Source organism: Micropterus dolomieu, linkage group LG19 (genome assembly GCF_021292245.1).
Source record: "Micropterus dolomieu isolate WLL.071019.BEF.003 ecotype Adirondacks linkage group LG19, ASM2129224v1, whole genome shotgun sequence".
Lineage (NCBI taxonomy): Eukaryota > Metazoa > Chordata > Actinopteri > Centrarchiformes > Centrarchidae > Micropterus > Micropterus dolomieu.
Window position 1 is genome coordinate 17,761,734 of NC_060168.1, and position 11,945 is coordinate 17,773,678.

The 11,945-nt window shown below is 45.4% G+C and overlaps 1 protein-coding gene across 3 annotated transcripts in view; it reads left to right on the plus strand.

The window, feature by feature from the left end:
* Positions 1–7,564, plus strand: part of LOC123957653 (E3 ubiquitin-protein ligase RNF38-like) — a 19,111-nt gene extending 11,547 nt beyond the window's left edge. For all 3 annotated transcript variants that reach the window (XM_046030618.1, XM_046030617.1, XM_046030619.1), the window contains exons 8-13: positions 4,708–4,869; positions 4,982–5,085; positions 5,381–5,462; positions 5,576–5,697; positions 5,972–6,071; positions 6,616–7,564. In XM_046030618.1, the coding sequence (XP_045886574.1) occupies positions 4,708–4,869; positions 4,982–5,085; positions 5,381–5,462; positions 5,576–5,697; positions 5,972–6,071; positions 6,616–6,678 (633 nt within the window). In that variant the 3' untranslated portion in view covers positions 6,679–7,564. The remainder of the gene's footprint in view (positions 1–4,707; positions 4,870–4,981; positions 5,086–5,380; positions 5,463–5,575; positions 5,698–5,971; positions 6,072–6,615) is intronic.
* Positions 7,565–11,945: the final 4,381 nt, after the last annotated feature.

Consider the following 11,945-nt stretch of genomic DNA (forward strand, 5'->3'; position numbering starts at 1 on the left):
GAAGAATGATGAGTACCATCCCAAGAACACCATCCCTACTGTGAAGCATGGGGGTGGTAGCATCATGCTTTGGGGGTGTTTTTCTGCACATGGGACAGGGCGACTGCACTGTATTAAGGTAAGGATGACCGGGGCCATGTATTGCGAGATTTTGGGGAACAACCTCCTTCCCTCAGTTAGAGCATTGAAGATGGGTGGAGGCTGGGTCTTCCAACATGACAATGACCCAAAGCACACAGCCAGGATAACCAAGGAGTGGCTCTGTAAGAAGCATATCAAGGTTCTGGCGTGGCCTAGCCAGTCTCCAGACCTAAACCCAATAGAGAATCTTTGGAGGGAGCTCAAACTCCGTGTTTCTCAGCGACAGCCCAGAAACCTGACTGATCTAGAGAAGATCTGTGTGGAGGAGTGGGCCAAAATCCCTCCTGCAGTGTGCAAACCTGGTGAAAAACTACAGGAAACGTTTGACCTCTGTAATTGCAAACAAAGGCTACTGTACCAAATATTAACATTGATTTTCTCAGGTGTTCAAATACTTATTTGCAGCTGTATCATACAAATAAATAGTTGAAAAATCATACATTGTGATTTCTGGATATTTTTTTTTTTAGATTATGTCTCTCACAGTGGACGTGCACCTACGATGACAATTTCAGACCCCTCCATGATTTCTAAGTGGGAGAACTTGCAAAATAGCGGGGTGTTCAAATACTTATTTTCCTCACTGTAGCGGGTTGAGCTGGTGCAAGCCTGCACACCACGGCCACCTTGCAGGCGTACCAGGCCGATCTTCTCAAAGATCCCTCTGAGGAGGACCTGACTGAGCTCCGTAGAGCTACGGACTTAACACTCACAAAAAAACACTGTGTTACCAAGGAGACGGCCTGTTCCAGTGGCTACGGAACGCCATCTGTGGCTCAACCCCTCGGGCATCCAGGGGAAGGAGAAGGCTTTTCTCCTGGATGTGCCACTCTCTCCTACTGGCCTGTTTGGTGAGGCAGTGGATGCTGTCGTCAGCAGGTTTCAGCACGGCAAAGGCAGGGAGAGGCATTTGAGCAATATCTCCCCCACCGGTCTGGGTTCAGGATGGCGACGGCTGAAGAGAGACGAGCTCAGCCCTCGGCTAGCTCCTACCGCCAGAGCCAGAAGCGAAGCGCCACTTCCCGTAGTCCCTCTCAACAAACCTGGGACGCGAGGCGGCGCTCTCGCCCACAGCCCCCCGAGAAGACGGGCCTGAGGACCGTCATTCAGTTTCGGCGGGCTCGGGGAAGAGGTCCTGAGGTCTCGAGTAGGGGGGCCCACCACCACCACCCTCCCTGAGAGAGACTGACCGAGGTCCCCATCCCTCGTGGCGGCTCAGGCAACAGGCTTCCCGCCGTCTTGGTGCTCAGGACACGCTAGCTGCCAGCGAGCTCTCACCAGTCTGCCCGCCTCGAGGGGTTGCAGCTGGAAAACGATTGTGCTCACACACCGTGGGTCGCCAGTGAGTTTCCCTGGCGGTTCTCCGCTTCAGGGTGCCACCGGGGACCTACGCATAACACCAGCCACCAGCCTGGGTCCTGCGCACCGTAGTGGATGGCTACAGGCTGCAGTTCCGGGTCCACCCCCCGCAGAAGTTCAACGGGGTGGTCTGGACTGCGGTGCACGCGGGGCAGAGCCAGGTGTTGGGACAAGAAGCTCTCTGCTGGAAAACGGGGCCAGAGAGCTTATTTTCCCGCCAGTCAGGGAGTCCGGGTTCTACAGCCGGTACTTCATAGTTCCCAAGAAGGACGGATGGGTTGCGTCCGATTTTGGATCTGCGCTCCCTGAACCAATCTCTGAGGAGATTCAGGTTCAGGATGCTCACCATCCCTGCCATCATCAGTTCCGAGGATTGGGTTGTCACGATAGATCTGCAAAGACGCTTATTTCCAGTCTCCATCCGTCCCTCTCACAGGAAGCTCCTGAGGTTTGCCTTCGAAGAAGAGAAAAGAAGAGCGGCTTACCAGTATCGGGTTCTTCCGTTTGGCCTAGCACTCTCTCACCGCACGTTCACCAAATGCATGGATGCAGCTCTGGCCCCGCTGAGGCTCCAGGGCATCCGCATACTGAACTACATCGACGACTGGCTCGTCCTGGCCCAGTCTCGAGAGTTAGCGGTTCGGCATTGAGATGTCGTCCTCACCCACCTTCAGCGTTTGGGGCTGCGGCTCAACGCGAAGAACAGCGTGGTGATGCCCGCCCAACAGACTGCGTTCCTATGTAGGACTCAACGACGATGCGGGCCCACTTGTCTCCCGCACGCATCGAGCCCATTTTATCCTCAGTGACCAGAGTGCAGTTAGGCCGTGCCATCACTGTAAAACACTTTCAGAGGGTGTTGGGTCTCCTGGCAGCAGCGTCCAGTATAATACCTTCCGGACTACTGCACATGAGAGCCCTGCAGTGGTTGCTAAAATCCAAGGGATTCTCCCCGAGGGGAAATCCGCTCCGTCTGATACGGGTTACGAGCAGATGCCTTCGTTCCCTGTCTGTATGGAGGAAATCTTGGTTCCTGTCCCAAGGTCTCGTTTTGGGAGCGATCTGTCGCCGAACAATTATTTCAACAGACGCCTCACTCAAGGGATGGGGCGCGGTCATGGACGGCCGCTTTGCGAGAGGCTCCTGGGAGGAGCATCACTTCTCCTGGTACATAAATTGCCTGGAAATGTTGGCGGTATTCAGAGCTCTGAGGAGTTTTCTGCCCGCACTCCGCGGTCGCCACATCCTTGTCAGAACCGACAATACAGCAGTGGTGGCCTATTTGAATCACCAGGGGGGTCTGCGCTCGCGCCCGTTATGCAAATTGGCACATCAGATCCTCCTGTGGTCCCAGCAGAGACTGCTGTCCCTCAGAGCAATGTACGTCTCTGGGACCCAGAATCAGGAAGCAGACCTGCTGTCGAGACGGGGGCTGAGGCCCGGGGAATGGAGACTCCACCCCGAGGTGGTGGAGTTATTATGCGAAGAGATCGGCCCCATAGACGTGGACTTGTTTGCGTCCCAAGAGACGGCGCACTGTCCCCAGTGGTTCTCCCTCTCGCCGGCAGAGGATGGGAGATTTCATCTGCTCTGCCCTGTCAGAGCACCGAGTATTTACACTCTGAGGTCTTCCCAGTGGAGGAAAGCAGACCAGTTGCTGGTGTGTTTCGGGTCCCCCAAGGCTGGACTCCCCGCTTCTAAACACACCATCAGCAACTGGATCGTTCAGACTATTTCCCTGGCCTATCAGGTGCGCGGTATTGCCTTCACCTATGGCCGTAAGGGCGCACTCTACTCGAGGCATGGCGGCTTCTTGGGCCCTCCTCGCAGGGGCGTCACTCCAGGATTTGTGTGACGCGGCTGGCGGGGCCACCCCTCACATTTTCATCCGGTTTACAGTCTGGACCTTCCTTCTGCACCCGGCACCCGTGCGCTCTCCTCCTAGTCGTGCCGTCAGGTTCTGCACGCTGTTTTGGCGCGGCCTACATGGGTATCTTGTTCCCATAGTGTCGTCACCGACGCAGTTCGAGTTCCCTCGAAGGGGAACGTCTCAGGTTACGTATGTAACCCTTGTTCACCGAGAAGGGGAACGAGACACTGCGTCGGTCCGCCACACCTCACCCCGCCTGGAGTGCCTTGCTTCATAGAAAAGGGCTAATGTGTCCTGTGTGCCGGCGTGCTTATATACCCCTCCGGTTACGCCGTCACACGCTACCGTTCTAGCAACACCAATAGGATTGGAGTAGTTTCATTCATAGTTCAGCCCTGCCACGCCCAGAGGCGTTCCCATAGTGCCGTCACCGACGCAGTGTCTCGTTCCCCTTCTCGGGGAACAAGGGTTACATACATAACCCGAGGCGTTTTTCAGGGAAGCTTTAAAGGTTCTACTTGCTGTATTGGGGGGGGGAAAAAATGCAGCAGCAAAGTTGTTTCACAATGTAAAAGCAAAATGGATTATGCATATTTTATACATTTGAGTTTAAGCTAGTGTTTGCACTTGGAAACTAGTGTTTAGTAATAAACCAGGATATGTACTGAAATAGGGTCACCACAGGTAACAACTAGGTAAATGGCTGGATTGCGAAAGAAATGTTTGTCGTTTTTTGACAAAATGACAATGGAGAATTGTGGTTCTCTGCAAAAATGTCAATATAGTTCATGAATAATGTTCGAATAAAAAGCGTGTGCCAAAGTGTTATTATTTCGTTGTAAAGTACTGTTCTTGTGGAACCCTTGGTATGACAAGTCTTTGCCAAAGGCTTTAGGCCGAAATACATACATTCTTTTTGAAGTTTGCCTACATTTGTCTTTTGTGTGGCTTTGCTAATGATTTACTGCTAATTAAAGCAACTGCCTAAGAATGTAATACAAATTAATTCTAGAGGTTAAATTATTTAATCGAATTTTAACAACATATTTTAGTAGAAAAAGTACAATACAAATGTTAGGTGGATCCATGCAGAGGACTGTTAAATATATCTATGTACAGTACAATAAAATTTTTCTACAATTACTCCTAAGCACCAACTCTTTTTCTGGATTTGTCGAGTAGTTGAAGCTCCTCAGCTGCCTCCCTGCTGGTTTATCTTTATCTAGTGTTTGTTTTGAATTGGTCTTGTTGCTTCAATCACATGAAAATGATCTCAGCCAGGAACAGTGTGTATTTGTCCCTTTTTTTGATGTTCCACACATGTCTTGCCCTCCCAGCCGCTACAGAGGATAGAGAATGACGTGGAGCTGCTTGGAGAACACCTGTCATTGGGTGCTGGCCTCCACTATCCTCCCGCCACCCACCCTGCCCTCGCGCCACACTCAACACAGCTTCACTTCCTCTCCCATGACCCCCTGCCACAGGAATTTTTCGGAGTGGTGAGCAATAAGAATAATTCGATCAAGTGTTCCTTTAACCTTTTTGAGTGCAGGGGGAAATAAAAATCAATACTAATGATTTGTCATGTATGTCTTGCCCATTGCCTCCTAGTCCTATCCAAACTTTATTCCTCGCCGTCTCCCGGGGCGACGGTACCGTTCGCAACAGCCACTGCCACCTTCGCCTTACCACCCCAGCCTCCTGCCTTACTTCCTGTAAGTACAGTACATTAACTGTATTATAAGTATATTTTTTTATTTTGTATTCGCCAAATATACATAATTTCTTTTAAATCTGCAACCAATTGCAGGGTGTCAGCAATTGTGTTGAATATTACTTAAGATAGAACAGGCAAACCAACCAGATCAGCTAAATGAGTCCTTATGAAAAATCTTTTCAGAGAGCTGTGTGTTGAGAAGAAAGTTAACTACCAGTGCATAGCTTAGTTGCCTAATTTACTTTTTTGATCAGTTGAACCTCAATATCTCTCTTAAATCTCTCCCTCTGCAGTTCAATGCTGCCAGTCCAGCCTACAGGTCCTGCGATCAGTCTAGAGCTGGATGTAGACGATGGAGAAGTGGAAAATTATGAAGTTCGTCTTCATCTGCTTTCTTTTCACTCTTTTTGTCTGCATGTTTGCTTGATGTAGGCTCAGATTCGTCTGTTGTTGATGATGTCGTCCCCCCCCCCCCCCCCCCCCCACAGGCCCTGCTGAACCTCGCTGAGCGTCTGGGAGAGGCCAAACTCCGAGGACTGACGAAAGGAGACATTGAACAACTTCCTTCCTATCGGTTCAATCCAAATAACCATCAGTCTGAACAAACACTGTGAGTGCTGCCACCTGGTCATCATGTGTTCGGGTCGGGTGAATTATTCTCCTGAATTTGTGTGTGTGTGTGTGTGTTGGCTCCTCAGGACCATTACTGGGGATTTTTGTGACAGAGGCTAATGTTTATTAGTTACAGATTGTGTGCAGTTATTTCATGTATTTGTAGTTTTGCAAGCTACAGAAGCGTAAAACTACTTATATAAATACCCACACACCAACAGCAGAATTCTTGTGTTGCCGGACTTAACATGCTAATACCTGTTGTGTTGCAGGTGTGTGGTGTGTATGAGTGATTTCGAGTCCCGCCAACTGCTGCGAGTCTTGCCCTGCAGCCATGAGTTCCATGGGAAGTGTGTTGACAAGTGGCTGAGGGTAAGTACCTATTGCATGGAGCCCACTCATGTAGATTAGTTTAGAAATGTCTACAACCTTTGAGTTCAAGGCTTATCACACATTGTTTGGCAATGGATTCAAGTGTCTGACCAAAAGTGTCACATAATAGCCCACTGGTTCTAAATTCAGCACAGAAGAGTCAGTATAATCTGTAAACCTCACTAAACAGGACGGGAAAATCTGAAGAAGTTGTACACATGATTTCCCTGCTCAGTATGCTGGGGCAAAACAGGCATTTGACACAAAGTTCTTGTGTTAATCTTAACACAGTTTTATGATTTAGAGGCACTGCCCAAAGCCTCAGTGTAAATTCTGTTATGGGGATTACAAATCAATACTAAACAAATAAAGAAAATGTCATAATGTGAAATTTATAGCAACATTTTTTATGGGGGAGTGTAGTGGTGCGTTTAGTTGCCGTCCAAATGTACAGTTTTAGGATTGGACACTGTGTGTGACTGAAGATATGAACTGCCTCTAAAACCCTAACTTGATCATTTTTGTCTCCCCTCTCTGTCCTCAGGCCAACAGGACGTGTCCCATTTGTCGGGCCGATGCCTCAGAGGTCCAGAGAGACTCAGAGTGACCACATGAGGGAGCCAGATACTCCTAATTGTCTGTCAAAACACTTCAGCACACAGTGTATTGATCCACATGTACGTGCTTACACACACACACACACACCACTTCCTTGTCATTTAGCGCAGCACTTCCTGCTTGTTTGTTATGTTTCCATCTTTATGTCCCTTCTCCCTTAAATTTGATCTGATTTTCATCAGTTTTTTCTTTTTACTTCGGTCTTTCCTTTTCACATGAATGCAGGCCCTCACATATTTTAGTGAATTACACCCTGCCTGATAACTATTCTGTTGTAGTGTGTGTATGTGTGCGTGTACACATGCATGCAGCACCCCTGTTCAAGCGTTGTTTGGTCAGCCCTGTAATGCCGCACTGTGGTACATGACTGTGTGTGTTTTTCAAGGGGGGTGTGTGTGTGTGTGTGTGTGTGTGTGTGTGCGCGTGTCAGATTTTTAGACATCCTGGAGCATGCCTGAGTTTCTGATGTGTATCAGACAAGAGTGAACAACACTGGAGAGTTTTTTTCTCTCAGGAGTGACTGACTTTACTTCTTGTATGTTTATGCACTGTCTGTCTGTATGCATACTATGTGTGGATGTATGTTATAGACTTAAATCCTTTTTCTCTAGTTTGACACTAAGGGTCCATGTTGCCACTTTACTTCTTGGTTACCTATTCGATCCATTTCTTTCAGTAATAATAATTCTTCTTATTAATATTATTATTCAGCTATTATAAGTGATTGTTTTCCTGCCTGGCAGTTACCTCATCATTCCGGTTTTGGTCATCATTACAAGCGCTTCACGGCCCTACTTTGAAATTAAGCACATTATATACTTTTCTTTACTTAGTAAAAATAAGTTTGTCTGTGACTTTGCAGTGGCACATGTGATGAATATATATATGAATATATATATATATATATATATATATATATATATATATTAAAATCACATGTATATAGTATAACTGTATAAATCTATGAATATCTGTATACCAAATAAAAGGCTTGATATGAACTTTTTAAACTTAGCATTCTGTATATATTCTTTTTTTTACATTGAATTAAGACCTTAAATAAATCAGGTTTAGTTGTGCTGGATTTCTGTTAGATTTGAAGTGGTGGTATCATTAAAAATGTCAATGACTGAACACTGCTGCTTCGGGTGGCCCCATCTTTTCAGATTTTGGTCTGGAGGTGCAACAGTGTCAATCTACCACTAGGTGGTGATACTGTTCTTCAAGGCAACCATCGCTCCCCATAGGCCCAGTATATGGTCCTTGTGTTATGTTTTGGTTCACCTAATACACACAATCTTTGGTTTACAGGTAGAAAATATGTAATTAATACTATTTCACTGCAGATTGAGCGAGTTAAATGACACACAAACAGTAGTAATAGTTATAGTCCTCTAAGTTATAAAGCAATATAGTGGAATTACTCCCAACAACAAAATGTAAAATACAGATACAACCAAGATGTCATTTTGCAGAAACTAAAGTTAGAACTGTATATGAATGTGAAACTGAGAGAACACAGTAAACAATGTATTGGAACTGAGCATTTAATCACTTAAGGACCACAGTGGACAGCTTCATTAACTGACAATGTTTTATCAGTGAAATCTTAACTTTAAATCTACAGTGTTACTCAAATATATATGTGTGTACAGTTGGTGCACACCACAACCTCCCCCTTGCAGCACACGTCTGTTTCCCCACTGTCCGTGTACATGTCCATTTCCCTGACTGGACACAGCTGTTTCCCTAGCAGCACACGCCTGGTATCTTGCTGTTAACAGAATACAGTATCTACAGTTGAAATTCAAAAGGCAGACGTCACCTCTGGGCTTTGCAGCACAAATGGCTACTTGTCTTTTTTGGAGCTGCTTGAGGTACATAAAACACAAATGTCATCTTTTTTTTTTTTTTTCTATGATGAAGATAATTCACAAAATCTTTTAAAGAAGGATGTGATTAAAGTGGAAAACCCCTTTCATATTCTCTAGATCTTACGGATGGATCTGTGGTTATTAGATCTTGTGTAAAATCTGTATTCACCCTTTTTGTCTGAAAGATGCTACAGGTACAACACTGATAAAAACTATTTAAAAGAAAAGGCCTGCCTGTTGAATTATCCAAAGATATACAAATTGCAAACACTGAATTATTAGTTACTTTAATCCTTAGCATTTCCTATCATTCACCCTACAACTAAAATCTAATATTAACATGAACTAACATTAAACTATCTGTTTGTTTTATGGAGGTGGGTTGAGCAAACAGATGCACTGTAAGGCATGTATGGATAACCAGTTGGAAGAAGCAAACTTTCAAACTTTTAGATAGTAACAGGCAGAGGCAGACAGGACATGGAGAGAGGGTGTGTGTGACATGCGACAAAGGTCGGCAGCTAGAATTCAACCAGCGACAGTTGCAACTATACGGCTGTCGAGGCCTAACCATCTTAAGAAACGGCTTGATTGTGTCTGAGCACAGGTTTGGTTAGATGGTTTTAAGGCATAAGGTGATACATACTTGCCTCTCTGAGATGATCTGTATATAAAGAATATTTTGAGTTCATGTTTAATTTAATGAGAAACCTCTTGGCCAAGGACTGATGACGCACTTGTCCTTCATTCTGTCCAACGATTTGCTTCCGCTCTCTTTTCTTTGTTCATCTGTCTCATTCCTTCTACTAATTCTCTGCTTCACCTCCCTTTTATGCAACTCCCCCGTCTTTCACTCTATTCCTCCCTCCCCCTTCTGTCCCCCCTTCTTCTCCATCACTTTCGTCCTTTCCTTCAGTGACTTTGCTACTCTTCTTCCTCCTGTCCTCCTCATGCGCTGTCCTCTTTACTCTTTCCTCTCTCTTTCCAGTTCTTTAATGTCTCACTGTTATGTTCTTCCTCTCCTCCCGTCTTTTCACTTATGCGTCTTCTCTTCCACCCTCCTCCTCTCCCTGTTTGCCTCTGCTGTGATCACCACCCACTCCTTTAACCCACTTCCGCTGCAGAGCAGTGAAGTGGAAGTGACGGGGGATTTCTGCCTAAAACTGTCTGCCAGGGGAACAAACAATATTTGTCTAGTCTTGCTTTCTCTTTTCTGCTCTCCCATCTCCTGCTTAATGACCAGGGTTGTATGAGGCAAGAAGTAGTCCAATTTATGATGGCAGGTGAGCCCTTCTTTATGTTGTTAAAACAATTGAAACAACCACATTAAGGTAGACTGAAAAATGCAGAAATTGAGCTGCAGGGGCTGTTGACTCGATAATCTTACTACTAGATGTTGTCACATTAATGCAGTCATGTATAGTTAATTTGATCAGGATCTTAACACTGTATTTGCATTTACATTCCACTTCTGAGAAAAATCCTGCATGATAGGAAACCCTTTATTTTTTGAAGAAACTCACACAAACAATATCTCCTGACAGTAGCTGCTCAAGAGGGGTCCAACTGTTAAAAGTTCAGGCTTTAATGTCCTCCTCTTTGGCTGGTTGGTTGCACTCAAGTCACTCGTGTGTGTGAGTGGTTGTCCTGTCCTCAGGCGTTGCCCGGACTGGTGACATGTTCCAGGCAGCTTGTCCGTCAGTGGCTGTGAGGAAGAGGAACCAAAGCACTCATGTCTGTTCGTTGCAGGTCAAATGGAGGGTAAGAAGAAGAAACTTTCAAGGAGAGAAGAAAGAAGATTCACCAGAATTTATATTTTTGTACATGCAGCATGTTGTAAACAATGTTTTTGAAGTGTGAATGAGGACCATTTTTTTCCTATATAATATCTCACTGTTCAAGGAGAGTCCAGTCATTTTCTACATTTGTAGCTGTTCTTTGCTATGGCTTGTTGTGTGTATTTATGTGTGTACAACACATGTGTTGTTGCATGTGAGTATTCAATAAAATTTCAAACAGGAGAATGTCAAGTGAAGGAGACTGTACCCTGAAAGAATCACTGTGAAATAAAATGACATGACATCACTTGTGGTCTCAGAGCAAGCCTGTGTGTGTGTGTGTGTGTGTGTGTGTGTGTGCGCGCTTTCTATTTTTTATTTGCGTGGAAGGACAAAATCATGTATTGATTTATTTGTTAGATTATTTAACATCAATGTAACAAATCCCAGGTTATGTTTTTACTTCATTGTAGGAGAATGTTTTGATTTTTGAGGACATTTTAACCCATTCTCATGGTGAACAAGCAGATTTTTAAGTTGTTACTGGTTAAGATACGGGGGTCGAATTAGGTTGTGGTTGAGCAAAACCTCAAAGGAGTGGATGTAAGTCAATACAACGTCCTCACAAATGCTGTGTGTGTGTGTTTATGTGCATATAGTTGCAAATTGAATTTTACCAGCAAACTGCAATCAGCTACAAAGTGTATGTTTTCTGCCTTTTGGGACAAAACAAAGCCGGTCTGAAAAAAAATCTCTAACAATTCTATAATAGTTTTAATAGTTTCAAAATGATAAACCATCATCAGGCAGCACACCCTTTATTCCGTATTTAAAAAAAGTCTAAATAAAGAGATTTTTTTTTCTTCCTTACCTCTGATGCCTAAACAAAGAGAGGAGAGGCTTTTACACCTCTCCTGTCTCCACTGCTCTCCTACAGGCTGCCCACACTTTTAATGTGCAAATGCAAGCTTGTGTGTGTGAGAGAGAGCGAGCATGTGTGTTGTGTAGACTGTCCCAGGCTGACAGGGTACACGGATTCTCCATCCTGCTTGTATATAGAAAGAAAGCGAGGGCACTGAGCTCTGCCTGCATCACTTATATTCACACTCTCACACACATACACACACACTTGCATGCATTGTATCCGTCTTTCTCCCTTTTTCTTTCCTCTTTCTCATTCTGTCTTGTATCTTTCACCCTCCACAGACTTGCACTCAGCAGTGTGAGGGTTAAATGTGGACGCGTCAGCAGGAAAGGTTCCCTGCCCGTCTCCCTGAGTGAAGAGTGTGTGTGTGATATTTATTTCATTGGGATTTCCCCTTACTGCACGCTGGCCTTGTCATCATGTTCTGAGCTGCCAATGGCCATCACTGTCACTTGTGGGACATAACTGGGATGTGTGTGTGTGGATAGGTGGAGTGGAAAGTGGAAGTGGCAGTGTCGGGCTAAGGCTTTCATTTGACACATTAAGTCAGTGAGGAAAGGCGAGAGCTCCGAGTGCATCACATGGTGTATGATATTCTGTGTATATACACTGTTGACCATCACACCATACACACAGTGTATATGGACAGCAGGATCCTCCGGTCGTCTTCCCGGTCTGC